General features: G+C 39.7%; 1 protein-coding gene across 1 annotated transcript; it reads right to left on the reverse strand.

Moving 5' to 3' along the window:
• LOC109214350 (ATP-dependent zinc metalloprotease FTSH 9, chloroplastic-like) lies at positions 214-11172 on the reverse strand. The gene is made up of 13 exons (XM_019378259.1): positions 10125-11172; positions 6672-6737; positions 6449-6583; positions 6254-6319; positions 5724-5909; positions 5551-5637; positions 5359-5472; positions 5098-5222; positions 4899-5007; positions 3538-3663; positions 1787-2107; positions 1316-1439; positions 214-911 (listed from the first exon to the last, which is right to left on the reverse strand). Exons 1-13 carry the CDS (start codon positions 10938-10940, stop codon positions 784-786), a joined length of 2403 nt encoding a protein of 800 aa, XP_019233804.1. The 5' UTR covers positions 10941-11172; the 3' UTR covers positions 214-783.

A 14674-nucleotide genomic window follows, 5' to 3' on the forward strand; every position in this document is an offset into this window, starting at 1 on the left:
CAAAGTCATTTTAATTAAATGCTAAATCAGCCCAACTCAAAAAATGCTCTTCACATCCATGAATAAACAAGAAATCAACTAAATCCAAGTGCAAAAAGACATTTAATTGTCACTTCATCATCTACTTGGTTTGGCAATCTCTCCTGCACTTACAAGTCTCTTTTCAACATTTCACCTCATCAAATACTTCTAATTTACAAAAACATAGGGCCGTAAGAAATCTTACTAATAAGACAAAACTATCAACATTTACATAAGTCAAGAATTATGGCAGCCTACTGATATTTTTGTCCCATAATCACAAAGATTACATTGTATACGCAGTTTTCATCTCTCACAACATCAGAACATGGATTATTTCTTTGTAAGATAAAATACAGATGTATGGTACAATATTAAGTATTGATTCTTGTAATTACTAAAAATAATTGCACATGTACAGGTGATGTAGAAGAAATATACCAACAGACATCACTTCGATCACGAGCCTATTTTCCTTCCACTTCAAGGATCAAGAAAACTCTTGATTAGATCTTTAGTATACCCCTGCTCTTTAAATTACCAACCTGTGATTGTGGTATTTAACAGCGGGATTTATAGGAGTTAAGTAGCTGTCAATTACCTTAGTAACACATACAAAATCAAGCTGGCCGGATGCCAGCACGCCGTGTCCATCTGGTCCAGGAATATTAGCTTTGTTTTCCTTAAGAGGAAAGATGATGACGTGGAAGTCCTTACTCGAATTTCCTTTTGATACAGATGACTTGGTTAAGCTTGCAGCTGTCATCCAGAGCTTGCTTGCAATGGAAGTAAAGACTCCTGCTTGCCCTTAACAAAAAAGTTAAGTTCCGCCGGTGCAACGACCATGCTCAACCATTCTTGTAGTTCTTCACCTTCTACTTTCTCTTTCTCTGAAGTGGAAGAAAGAGAATATTAAAGTAAGATCTTCATTGTTAATCAACATATTAAAATAAGATTCTCTTAACTAACTTTGTTAAATTGTGTGACCGTCTCATCTTAAAGCTTAAGCGGTTAAAAAGAGCGCATTTCTATTTACTTAAAAGTATGATTCTGACACACCCCTGCACATGCAAGCATGATTGTTTTTGATAATGAGTTACAGTGAGAACCATGTTAAATCGTGTGAGCATCTCATCTAAAAGCTTAAGTTGTTAGAGAGAGCACAATTTTATTTATTTAGTATGTTTAAACAAGCTTCAATGTAAAATCATTGCCCTATGAAGATGCTAAAAGAAAGCAATACTAAAGAATATCAAAATGTTAAATGGTAAGTAAAAGCATCATCAAGTATTACCTTCCAATTGAGCTCCCAACCCCTCAAGAACTGTGGGATTAGCACGTACAACACAAAGTGCAACATCAAGTGCAGACTGTAGTAAGGCCTTGACCTCTTTTTGAACAAGATCAACAAGATACCCCTGTTGGAATAAATTTTAATTACAGTTCTGTTAAGGAGGTTGTATTCCTAAGTTAGAAACCAAAGTATTAGAGCAGAAGAAAGCGGACATTGCACCCAAGGGTGTGGCCTAGTGGTCAATAAAGTGCGTTGAGAACCATAAGATTTCAGGTTCAAATCTCAACGGAGGCACAAACACTAGATGATTTCTTCTCATCTGTCCAACCAAAGGCTAGGGCAGAGTTACCTGGTACATGTTGCTGGTGGGAGGTAGCATGTATCCGGTGAAATTAGTTGAAGTGCTTGCCCCAACACCACGGTTATCCAAAAAAAAGCAGACATCACGAGAGAGGGAAAAGTAGAAAATACCTGATCCCTTCCCCAAGGCATGGATCCACTATCATCCATTCCACCAGCGGAAAGAGTTGCCACCGAAATAGGGCCAATGGTTTCATTAAGACCATATTCAGCCACTGCCTTGTAGGCCATGTCTGTTGCTCTGCGTATATCGTCAAGAGCACCTGTAGATACACGTCCAGAGTACAAGACTTCTTCCGCTGCACGTCCACCAAGAAGAGTGACCAATCTTCCACGTAATTCATCAACAAATAGCAGATATCTATCCTCATTGGTTGGAGGAATATAAGTAAATCCTAAAGCCCCTCCAGATCTCGGCAATATGCTTAGCTTCTGATTAAAGAGAAAGGGAGCTGTTATTGAAATCATAACTGCAATATTCCCAATTACGTACAAGAAAAGCAATAATTGCAGTTTGAGTCTTTGTGATGAGCACGATTGAGAAGCAGCAAAATACTCATTTTGGTAAAAGCCTTTAAGGATCATGCACTGATATAGCAACGGCTGACTTCACTTGGAATATTTCACACGAAAAGGAGCAAACAAATTGAGAGACCTTTGCAGGAAGACCACTTTCAGAACCATGTTGGTATGTTCCATTGATATAGAAATACATTTTAATTGAAGGAAAATTGGGGGAGGACATAATGAACTAACTGGCGCCATCAAGATCAATAAAGAGAGGGAAGGGGAAGTAACAAGAAAAATGTCTTCAGATGTCTCATAAGAAACAACTTTCACATTGAGAGGAATGAAGTTGGGTTGTTGGGTTGGGGGCTGAGGGGGAGGGGAAGTCACTCTCTATTTACTAACACCAAAATCTTGGAATAATTTACCTTACCTACTCAACCAAAAAATTATAATATTCTTTTTGAGGAAAAACATTAAGGAAAAAAAACCAGAGCTGCTTGCCACAGAGGCCTAGAACCTTTTAGCCAGTGCATACATTTCCATGAATCTGGAGAAAGACAGAAAAGAGAGGGAGGGAGAACCTTATGTTTTTTCCCTGATAAGTAAGATGCTTATGTAAATAATATTCTTCCAGCTTTGCCTCATTAGGTATAATAGAGGTCAAGTAATAGGCAGCATATTGACTTGTATTCGAGTCTGACATCAGAACCAAGTCATTTCCTATTCCTTATCAAATCCAGACACCCACTTGTTTTTCCTTTTTTGGGATGAAGTATTAAATCCAGACACTAATATCTTTCCATTCTGGACATTTTTATCACTTAACGAGACACCAAAAAGTCACTACTTCCCCATTTTCTATTTCCATTTTATTTTGCCATAATAACAGTTATACTACGTCAAGAAGGATAGGTCAGAGCAGTGACATTGATCAATGATCCAACTGTTTTTTAAGGCTCCATAACCCAAGAACAAGCAAAACCCAATTTAAACAACATTAGAATTTAGAGGTCCCATGCCAAATGCAAAGGAGAGGTCTTGCTGATGTATTATGTCTCTGGAAATTGTTAAATACCAGGCTATTCAAGACTTGCAGATGTTTTGATTTTCCTTTTCTGAAAATATCACTCTAGAAATTCTAAATATTGAGTAATTTTATTAGAGAGTTCTCTTCTTTTTTATTTTTGGTTTGTGTTTGTGTGGGGGGGGGGGGGTTGGGGAGGATTCCGTCTCTTTCATCAGATGTTATCCAGAGTGACACAAAACCAGTCGACTAGTGAAACAAATAATGTGAGCTTGTAGTAAATCAGGAAGAAATAAACTTTCTCAGAGCAAGTGAAAATAATGATTACCTCAACCCGTGGCTGCCCAGAAAGAAGATTCGCAACAGCAGTCCCAACTACTGCATGCCCTGCTTCATGCCTTGCAACTACAGCCTTCTCACTGCCCTGCAGCTTGGCAGTCTTCTTCTCAATACCCTGAAACATTAAAAATGAAGCTTGTAAACCTGAATGGAATTGGTGAACAACTAAAATATACAAATCACCTGACATAGCAGAGCATGATCAAGAAATACTTTTGTCATTTATTTTCCTATTGACCAACAAACCAGCAGTGCTAGATTGAGCATGGGGGAAACAAACTATAACTTGTAGCCCATCCAGAATTTCCGAGAATTAGACCTTCAACCTTGTTGGATTTTCCTGGACAATGCTCTTCCTTGCACGGGCTCTTAGAGGGCAGTCACTATTCCCCATCCTATTCAAGCTTTTTACAATTTTGTTATACAGGATTCATAGACATAAATTGAGTAATATGTAATTTTACTCAGAGCCAAAGACTGCTCATACTTCAAGTTTGGTGCACATGAAACTAGAAGACACTGGTCCTGAGCTAAAAGAGGCATCAAATGAAGCTTGACTCAGCCAATTCTACCATTAACGCTAATGTTAGGAATCTTGAGTCTTGCACATATTCCTCATTGCTGACCATTATATTTTAACTGTATACAAAATTCTGTTCATTTAAAACTATCAAGGTCTAAAACAGTGGAACATAGCACCCAAGGGTGTGGCCTAGTGGTCAATGAAGTAGGTTAGAACCATGAGGTCTCAGGTTTAATTCCCATCGGAGACAAAAAGCACTAGGTGATTTCTTTTCATCTGTCCAAGCCTTGGTGGATAGAGTTACCCGGTACCTATTGCAGGTGGGAGGTAGCAGATATCCGATGGAATTAGTCGCGGTGCGCCTAAGTGGGCCCGGACACCACGACTACCACAACAAAAAAAATAAAAAAAAGGAAGAAGACAACGGAACATACACATTCGAAGTTTAAGGACCGATGACATGCACCTCTTCTCTGAAGCAATAGCAATCCAAGTTTGTTAAAATTATCATATAATAGAGCCCAAAAATACTGGGCCCCACAGTGTGGGATAATACTGGGTATGTTGTTGTTGTTGTTGTAGAGCCCAAGAATGTAATCCTTCCTAGTGGGCTCTTGTTCAAGGGAGAATACTTAAGATGGATATCTTTTCTCATAACAAGCTTCTTATGTGTGCCCACTTAGCTCTTATTGAACTACAAGCAGCAATATTCGAGGATATAGCACATGAGAACGAAGAAACATAGTTTCATGTAATGCAGAAATAGTAATGGTGCATGCATGTCACTCGGCTATTAGAGCATTGTTTTGAGAGGGAAGAAGCGATACCGCAATTGAACGCTCAACAGCTTGAATGAAATCTTCTTTTTCAACTACAACTTTATTCTGCCTTCCTGCCAACAAAGCAGCTTCATTCACTAGATTTGCTAGGTCTGCCCTGTACAATCCCCAAGATGAACAGTCAGTCAGCCATAGAAACATCATAGACGAAATTGAAAGCTTAAGAAAATCAGAGAGGAAGGATTACCCCGTGAAACCAGTAGTCATAGAAGCGATGTTACCAAGATTAACATCTTGTGCCAGGGGAAGTTCTTTCTTGGAGACATGTACCTTTAGGATAGCTTCTCTTCCAGCCCTATCAGGCGCTTCCACCTTGAAACAAAAACTTACATCACCACTTCCCTTCTATAGGAGTTGTTGTATGAGGAGGTCATGACCAATGCTCCAAATCATGGACAAAGCTTTATCATAAACGAAATTTCTGTTCTAGCAGAGGATAGATACAAACCATCACTACACGATCAAATCTTCCAGGTCGGCGAAGAGCAGGGTCTAAAACATCAGAGCGATTTGTTGCTCCAAGGACAATTACAGCAGAATTACTGTCAAATCCATCCATCTCCTGCCGATTATTGTAAAATATTAATTTCTTATGCAAAACTGAAGTGATGTAGCACATAAAAAAATCAGCACATCTTACAGTGAGTAGTTGGTTCAGTGTCTGCTCTCTTTCATCATTGCTTACGATGCGGAATTTACCATCACGGCTTTTTGCCACAGCATCTATCTGCACATCCGGGAAAAAGGAGACACTTCTTATTAGGATATTTTGAGTTTGGAGAGGAAGAAGGAAAGAGGGAAAGCACAGGCTACCTCATCGATAAAAATTATTGAAGGTGCTTCCTTCTTTGCCCGTGCAAACAGGTCCCGGACGCGTGATGCTCCCATACCGACATACAATTCTACAAACTCACTTGCAGAACAACTGATGAAAGGAACCTCAGCTTCCCCAGCGACGGCCTTAGCTAGAAGTGTTTTTCCTGTCCCTGGAAGACCTACCTGCAAGAATTTAAAGCTACTTGAACAATGTATACACTAAGAAGCACAAAGATGATAACTAATCAAAGGGTGTCCCCAAGTAGAATGGTCTATGAGTCAACAGTCACATAACAAAATTAGCAGGAAATAATGATGTAATTTAGTTATAGAGGCATCACAAAGTGAAGGGATAGAGAGAGAATCCCTTCAGGAAGACAAAATAACTAAATAAATAAATAACCAGAAAGCAGAAAGTTTCAGTGAGTTATGATTTGAAGCTTCCAATTACTGTATCAGTAGTCTTGCAGCTTTTCACTTTGATAACTACCTAGCGGCCCCATTACTATGTTGAATTTGAAACTCACCAGTAGAACACCACGAGGAGGACGTGCACCAAGCCGTATGTACTTATCTGGATTCCTAAGAAATTCCTGGAGAAAATAGCAGTTATAAAAGACCACAATAATGAGTTATAAACTATTCAATACTTTAGGTATCACAATGCAGCACTCGCGAGGAAATATTGCTAAGAGAGTCCACCAAATGAAAATGAAACATACCACAATCTCTTCTAGCTCCTCCTTAGCCTCGTCAACACCTGCAACATCAGCAAATGTGATAGTTTCCCCAAGTTCAGATACTTTGGTGCCACCTGAACCCCCTGACTTGCGATTTCTGAGCTGACCAGCTGTGCTCTGTAATTATGCAGCCACAATAAAGTAGGTGATGTATTCATAAATATGGTGGATATAGGAATTGACACAAATATATTCACAAATATACCTGAGAAAAGTTTACTGGGAAGCGATGAAGAAGCCCTGCTAGTACAGCAACATAGAATAAAGCTATCTGCATAATCAAAAGTAAAGTTAGTTCTTAATTCCAACATTTGGAGCAAAAAAATAAGGATTGAGACAAAATAATGAAATGCTTAGGGGACACCAGAAAACAGATGGATAAACATGAACGGCTACTGGGGGACAAAGTCAAGCAACATGAGCCAAAAATTCACATGAAACAAACTAGAAGGAAAAATTATAGAAAGCATGCCATGATTGCCCTTGAGTAAAAAAAAAAGTGAAAATTCATCTTACACTCCAGAATGTTTCATGTCAAAGGGCCGTTCTAACAGGAAAGGGTGACAACAGGGAGTTGTTTTCAAACTTAAGAGCAGGATGTTTGTTCCACAGGAACGACTGTGGTACTTCTCCTAGCAAATTAAGAGAATGGGCTAGCTTAGAATCAACAGCAAATCTGCTCATGCTTTAAAAATTTAGAATCACAAGACATTTCAAATTGCTGGGCTTACTACCATGCTATAGAACATGCATTTTGCTTTTGTAGGCATCCTCCCATGGCAGAACATTTTCATCACAGTCACACTCCTCTATGTCAACTATCCTATTTTAATTTTATGTGTTATATCTTCATCTATCATACCATTGACCTGCAAAATTGAGCATAAATATCTGAATTATCTGCATCTGGTAACCACCATCACATCTATTTTCACATTAACTTCATTCTTCTTATACCAGCTAAACTTGCGGTGAATTGTTCTTACTTCTAGAATCCTAGATTTTTACTTCCTAAAGTGCTGCTCCATGATCAAGCTTCTGGTTAACACCCTCGCTAGCTTCATCAGTTAATACAATATCATTAACAAAATACAAATAGTATACACCATGAGACATTATCATGTATACCTCTTGTTAGCTTATCCGTAACTAGTGCAACAATAAAGAGCTCAAAGCAGATCTCTGGTTGAAACCCACGATTATGGAAAAAATGTATCTTCTAACTGCTATGTTTTTAGTTCTTTCTCCTTTTTTTTTTTGGAGTCCGGGGTAAGGGGCCATGCGCACATTTGTGCAGTAAAGTTGGTTTAGCTTTTCACTATGTTTTCCAATCACTCAAACTTAGTGATACGTCCTTCCACTATTAAGAAAGATGTAATTGAAAAATAACTCAACCCTATAATCAGAGGTTCACATCTTAAGTCCTCATTCACATCCTTTTTGTCGGCCAAAGAATGCATTTGAATATGGGGTGTTCAATTTGAAATCCAATGTGAGATGGAAATATAACTTGTTCATATCATTATAGTGAATAATGAAATAACATCAGAAAAAAGGGAAAAAGGAAAAGAATATAGACGACTCAAAAACATCATTTCGGTGAACCATCAAACTCCACTCCAGTGGTTTCTCCAAAATCTCTAGTCAAGTCATCCCAATCAAGTAACAACTCATTGAGAATCCATATACAGAATGTCTGTCTTCAAATAGACCACCCTAAACACTGCCTAAATGAGCTTCACATAACCGGTCCTAAATCCAAATAAAAGAGGAAGGTTGAGATAGGCTAGCCGACTCTAACAAGTGTGGAATGAAGTCCAGTTGATTAAATGAAGTAGAACGTGCTAGTAGACATAGAAATACCTTAAGTACCATCAAAGCTCAGTGAAAAGAGATATTAACTACATGACATAAAGGCAAGACAACATTTTTCTTCCAAACACTTTTCAGTTGGTATAGTTATAACTACTCCATTTGTGGCAATTCCAGAAAGACACAATCAAAAGCAGTGAAATGGAAAATGTTGTCAGTAATATCAGTAAGTTGTGGAATGAATTTCATCAATATACAAAGCTGAAGTTGGGAAATGGAAAAAAAATCAAATTTTGGACTGAAGTATGGTTAGGGGGTGTGAGCTTGAGTAACAGATTTCCAAACCCGTACAATTGCTCTGTGAATAAAGATGGTTTTGTTGCTGAGTTCTATTCTACTAATGGTTGGCAATTAAATCCTCGAAGAGGCTTTAATGACTGGGAGTTGGAAGAAGTGGGGCAATTACTCCAATTACTAGGCACAACAATGGTGGAGGAAGACAAGGAGGATCTTATGGTTTGGACAGCAAGCAATGTTCTGCGAAATTCTGTCAAAAGCTGTTATAATCTTCTCCAGGAACAAAATGATCAATATGAATCTAATTGGCCATGGAAAATGTAATGGAGAACCAAAGCACCTATTAAAGTGGCTTGTTTTGGGTGGGTTGCTATCAGAGAAGCCAATTTAACTCAAGATAATTTACAAAAAAGGGGATTCTGCCTAAGTAACAGATGCTACTTATGTGAAGAAGGGTTGGAAACTGTTAATCATCTATTTATCCATTGTAAAATTGCTAAACTGTGCTGGGAGCTTTTTTTGAATCTGTGTGGTGTTTCGTGGACTATGCCTCCAGACATAAGATCTTTACTGGTCAGCTGGCAAGGGCAGAAGGTATCAAGGAATCAGAAGCAACTATGGTGGACCATCCCTCTATGCATTTTCTGGACCATATGGGAAGAAAGGAACAATGTTTGCTTTGAGGACAAGAGGAATCACATTGCTAGAATAAAAAATACTTGTCTTCAAAATCTATTTTTTTTGGTGTAAGAAATGTTTATTTGAAAGTCAAGATCAATATATGGAGTTTTTGGATGTGTTAAGCAACTTGTAACTGATAGTATGCTATTATAGGTGTTGTCTTATCCTGGTGTAATCTTATGTACCATCTTGGTACTTTTATCAATAAAACCTTTACCTTATAAAAAAAAAAGCAGTGAAGTTACAATTAGTAGCATTTAGAAAGGTTGAAGAAAGAACTATGACATTCTAAAGATAGCTATTGCGGAAGCATCAGATTTCTAAATTCCAGTCCATTTTCAAGCTAGCTCTACGGGTTATTCTATTCTACTGTCTGTGTTACTGCTCCTTTTGCTAAGCCGGTGTAACAGATGAGTTTAAGTTCTGTGCATTGACAATGTATAAATTCTTTTACACCATCGGTTAAAATTGACCTACAACATCGTAACTTGAAAACTAGATTGGAACTTGTTATCACCGGTTAAATTGAACTATCCAAAAATAATTTACACTGATAATGCATATAACTTAATCCTATACAGATATAGCAAGTGAACATGTAAGGTATAAGTACGGTGGCGAAGCCAGAAAATTCAATAAGGATGTTCAAAGTTTGATCACCCTTTGTCAGTGAGCTATGCAAAGGTGTTCAAAGTCTATTTTTCATCAATAACAAGTAATATTTTACTTTATACGTAGTATAATTTTTAGGCGAAGGGTGGTGAGTTGACCACCCTTGGGCCAACATAGCTTCGCCCCTGCGTAAGTATACCACTTAACATTGCATAACAACGTTATGAACTAGAAAAGTTGTTCATCAAAACCTTACCAATGCAGAATTCAAGAAACCACCAGACCTTTTATCTGGAGAACCAAACTCAACATCATTTTCAAGCATTTTCTCATAAGGGGTCTTTATATCAATCGGTCTCGTCGTCGTATACACAATTTTCTTTGTAGGACTCACACTCCTTAACAATGCCTCAGATTCTTGCAACTTACTATCCTCATTATTCTCTACAACAACACTACTACTACTCACTTCACTTTTCAACTTAAACATAATATGTACACCATCAACCTCAACTTTCTGCACCTGATTATTATTCACCTTACTCAAAAACTCACTGTAAGGTACACTTATAAAACTTGTCGGGGCTCTAGGGTCCGACCCGGGTAACGGCAGACCAGGTCGGAGCAACCTCATAACAAACATCACAATCCCCAATTGCAACAACAAAACCCCAATCTCTTGAGCCTGTACTATCGGCTCCCACCTCAACTTCCTCCGCTTTGACCACCAACTGTCCTTCCGGCCTGGACCCGACCCAGGAACTCGACCCGGGCCCGTATCCGAACCCGGATTTTTCTTGCTGTTTTCAGCTGAAGATTCGGTTTTTTCCGTCGAATCCGAATCTTGCTCGCATGACCCGTTAGCTCGGGCAAATATTTCCCGTTTCTTCACTAAAAATTGAAACCCATTTAGGGATTTAGAAAATACAACAGCGTGTGGACGAAAAGGGGAATATTTATTGACAAAAGAAATGGTTTGTTTTTCGTGTAAAAAACCGTAACGATTGCAGAAGAAAGTGTGTCTGTACAAATACTTGGTATTAAACTGAAAATTTAAGGAAATTTGTGCCATTTGAGAGGAATTGTGAAGGAAAAATTTTGAATTGAAAATTTGCAGATTGTGAGAGCTTATATTTTCCCGGCGAGAGCTAGGAGAAGAAACGATGGCCGTTGGATTTTGGGAAGTCGGTTGTTTTTGACCGTTAAATTGATGTCTTGTTTCGTGCTCTGTGTGTTATTGGTGTTATCCGATTTTTGCTTGGGATTGTCCCAACTCCCATGGAAAGTTGATTTTATGTATACGTGCGACACAAACAACCAAGGGAAAATATATTTAAATAAAATTTGAGAATGATTTAATTAAGAAAAATGGTCAAATGTGTTTTTCTACTACTCGAGATTGGTTTAATGTTACTCTCGCCGTTACAAAAATAGTCACGTTTATATCCTTTTGGATGATAGGGGGATAAATTTTGACTTTTTCTTCTCAAAGAATTTGGAGATGTATAATTCATTCATTGCAGCTCGTTATAACAAGAATAAAAATGGTCTAAAAGTGTACGAACATCAAATTAAATTTTTGTGGATAATACAAGAACAAATTTAAATATTTTTTCTGTAATACTCCCTTCATCCTCATTTATATGAAAGTATTTAACTAGACATGGAGTTAAAGAAATGCAGGAAGGTTTTAAAAAATTATGGTCTAAAAGAAACCATGAAATTTTATGTTGCCAGAAATTATTTCATTAAGGTCAAGAAGGAAAGTTGACAACAACAACCATAACAAACCCAGTAAAATCCCACAAGCGGGATCTGGGGAGGGTAATGTGTACGCAGACCTTACCTTTGTCTTATGAAGGTAGACAAGTTGTTTCCGAAAGACCTTCATCTCAAGAATAGTAAAAATAGCAATAGAGAAACAATAGCAACAACAAGGTAATAAGACAATCGAAGCAAATAATACAACGAGTAATAACAGAGTCTACGGATACGAAACTACAAGAATAGCGCCAATCTTACTGATAATAATGACACACCATATAAAAACAAGGGAATGGGAATAGGAAAATACCCCGACTAGTACTGCTACTACTAGTAAGACAAGGCAAAACTCTAGACTTCTATCAACCCACCACCTAATTCTCGACCTCCATACATTTCTATCGAGGGTCATGTCCTCAGTAAGCTGGAGTAGAGCCATGTCCTGCCTAATCACTTCACCTCAGTTCTTCTTAGGCCTCCATCTACCCATCCTCTGACTAGCCATGGGACCTCTCGCACATCCTAACCGGGGCATCAGAGTCTCTCGTCTTCACATGACTGTTTGACCAAAAAGTGTTAAGCCCTTTTTAGTTAAACCATTTTAATGAATGGATAAGGGGTAAATCCTAGCCAAAGATAATTAACTTTAGATTAATGAATGATAAGTAAGAAGAGTTGAGCAAGGTTAGGCTCATGAACTCATTAAGATAATGGAAAAAAAATCTAATGTATATGATGATCTTACATTAACTCTTGACATCGTTAATCCACAATGTAAAATAAATAGTAAAGAAAGGATTCACCATTAATGACCACGGGGTATATCTTTATTTATTCCATAACGATGGCCACAGAAGATGAATATCAAAGTTCTGAACCTTCTCTCATCTTCGAGATGGATTCTCCTATTCCCTTGTTAGTGAAGAAGTGTGTGATTTGTGTGAATCCCCCCTTCTTTTCGTTCTCTCACCTAATATATATAATAAGTAGTCTCATTTACACAATGGTCATTAGCCAGAGTACCTAAGTCATTTAACTGAATTATAGACTGACCCTCTGAAATACCGTGACATCCAATTCACCGTACAAGCATTCTGTGTACACGACCTCGGCCACGGCCGAGGTGCTTGTCGCTATAGCGTTGTACGAATACGACTTCGGCCCAAGTGACTTTGCCGTCCCTTTTTACACATATACTTGTTTGGTCAGATTTTGGCCCATACAGTTAGTCCCTCCGCCTGTCGGGATTGACCTTGGGCGAGCTCGGTAGGCGGACCTTGCTAATTCGAAAGTTTGAGAAATCTGAGCATTTTGGTTGATAGGGGAATACCCCATGGCGAGATAACGGTCTGACATTTCAAAAATTGCGCCAAACCGTTGCGTCAGTTTGAAATGTCACTAATTCGTCATGCGTCATTATGGCGCACGTTCTTTGTGTGTCGCATCGTTTCTCGTGCCCTTTTCATTTTCAAAATGGCGGCGCTTGGTTTTCCTGCTTAGGGTTTTTATATCCCTATAAATGGGGGAAACTCTTACATTTGAATGTTGTGTTTCCTAATCGCTCAAGAGAGGCTTTCGCAGCTTTTCTTCTTCTCCCTCAGTTTCTCACATTTCCCTTTCTGTTAAAAGTTCTTGTGGCCGCTACCTTTATCCTTTATCGTTCCCGATTTTCGCAATCAAATAAGAGATGGCTAGTGCATCTTCTGAACCAGAGAGAGTTGCTGGTGCCCTTGCGCCAAAAATTGATATGCCTCCACATAGAGAGGATGTAGTTACGGCAGAAGATGAGAAGTTTCCAACTGTGGATGAGGTGGTTCCTCGCCCAAGGAAGGCAAGGAATGACTTCAAGAGCCCTGCCGAGGATGAGTTTGAACCTGTTACTTCTATAATGGATGCAGCTGCGCTCACAGCATTCAAAACCAAATAGAGAATCCCTGATCACATTGAACTGGTTCCGGCGGGTCGTGACATAGTGCATATACACCTCACGGGCTACTGCGTATTTTACGCATATCCATTTGTCATCGGGTACACGCTTCCCCTTCCTTCCCCTTCTTCGGATAATGAGAGGTTGAAGGGCGTAATGGTAGATGATTATAAGTCTGATTCTGATATCGATCCTGAGGACATGAGGATGTTCGAGGAAGGTTTTACCAGGGTCGATGTGAGGGCGAAAAGCCCTTTCCGCGTGCTCGAAATTCCGTCAGACTTTAACCTGTTGGAGGACACGGTAGACCATGTGCCCCAATTTGACCTTCTGTGCTCCTCCGCCGAAAGCAGGTCTCTTCGGGAGATCAGTGATTCCGGGTTGTCACGCAGTGTGGCTGGGATGGCCTTGAGGGTGAGTTTCCTTTTGCTATTTTCTTTGTTTTGTGCCATTTGCTTTCGTTGATTCTTCCTTTTTTCCTCCCTAGACTTACATGCTGGAGATCGAGAGTGCTCGTCGGGCTGAGACGCGGGCAGATGGCTTTTTGAAAATGACCACGAAGTATCGCCGGTATCGCAACAGGTGCCGTGAGATGCACGCGCAGCTTAGGACGGGCAATAATACTCAGTCCCTCAAGGAGGAGTTGGAGATGAAGGACGAGGATCTGGTGTGGTCTATCCGCAGATGTAGCGAACTCGAGGGGCTGCTTAAGGCCAAAGACGAGGAGCTCGAGGTGGGCAAAGGGGTCGCGGCGGAATGCGAGGATCTTCAGGCGAAGGTGTTATCCTTGCGAGCCGGGCTTGAGCAGAATGCCACTAGAGTCGCCAATCTAAGTGCAGAACGGACCTAGAAGGTGGCCGAGCTAGAAAGGAAGGTGGCCGAGTTGGAGAGGCCCGAGGGAGCCCTAGTGTCGGCTTTAGCGAGGCCAGCGGCGCTGGAAGACACTATCCTCGTCCTCAAGTCCGAGCGGGAAGTTGAGAGGGCGACGACCACATTGAAGGAGGCAAGGCTCGAGGAGCGGATCGGTGAGCTCGAGCGGGATGCCTCGAACTTGGGAGACCAATTTGTGGCTCTCAAGGCCGAGAAGGCGCAGCTGTTGGCTCAGCCCCCCCCCT

The sequence above is a fragment of the Nicotiana attenuata genome, chromosome 2 (assembly GCF_001879085.1).
Source record: "Nicotiana attenuata strain UT chromosome 2, NIATTr2, whole genome shotgun sequence".
NCBI classification, from domain to species: domain Eukaryota; kingdom Viridiplantae; phylum Streptophyta; class Magnoliopsida; order Solanales; family Solanaceae; genus Nicotiana; species Nicotiana attenuata.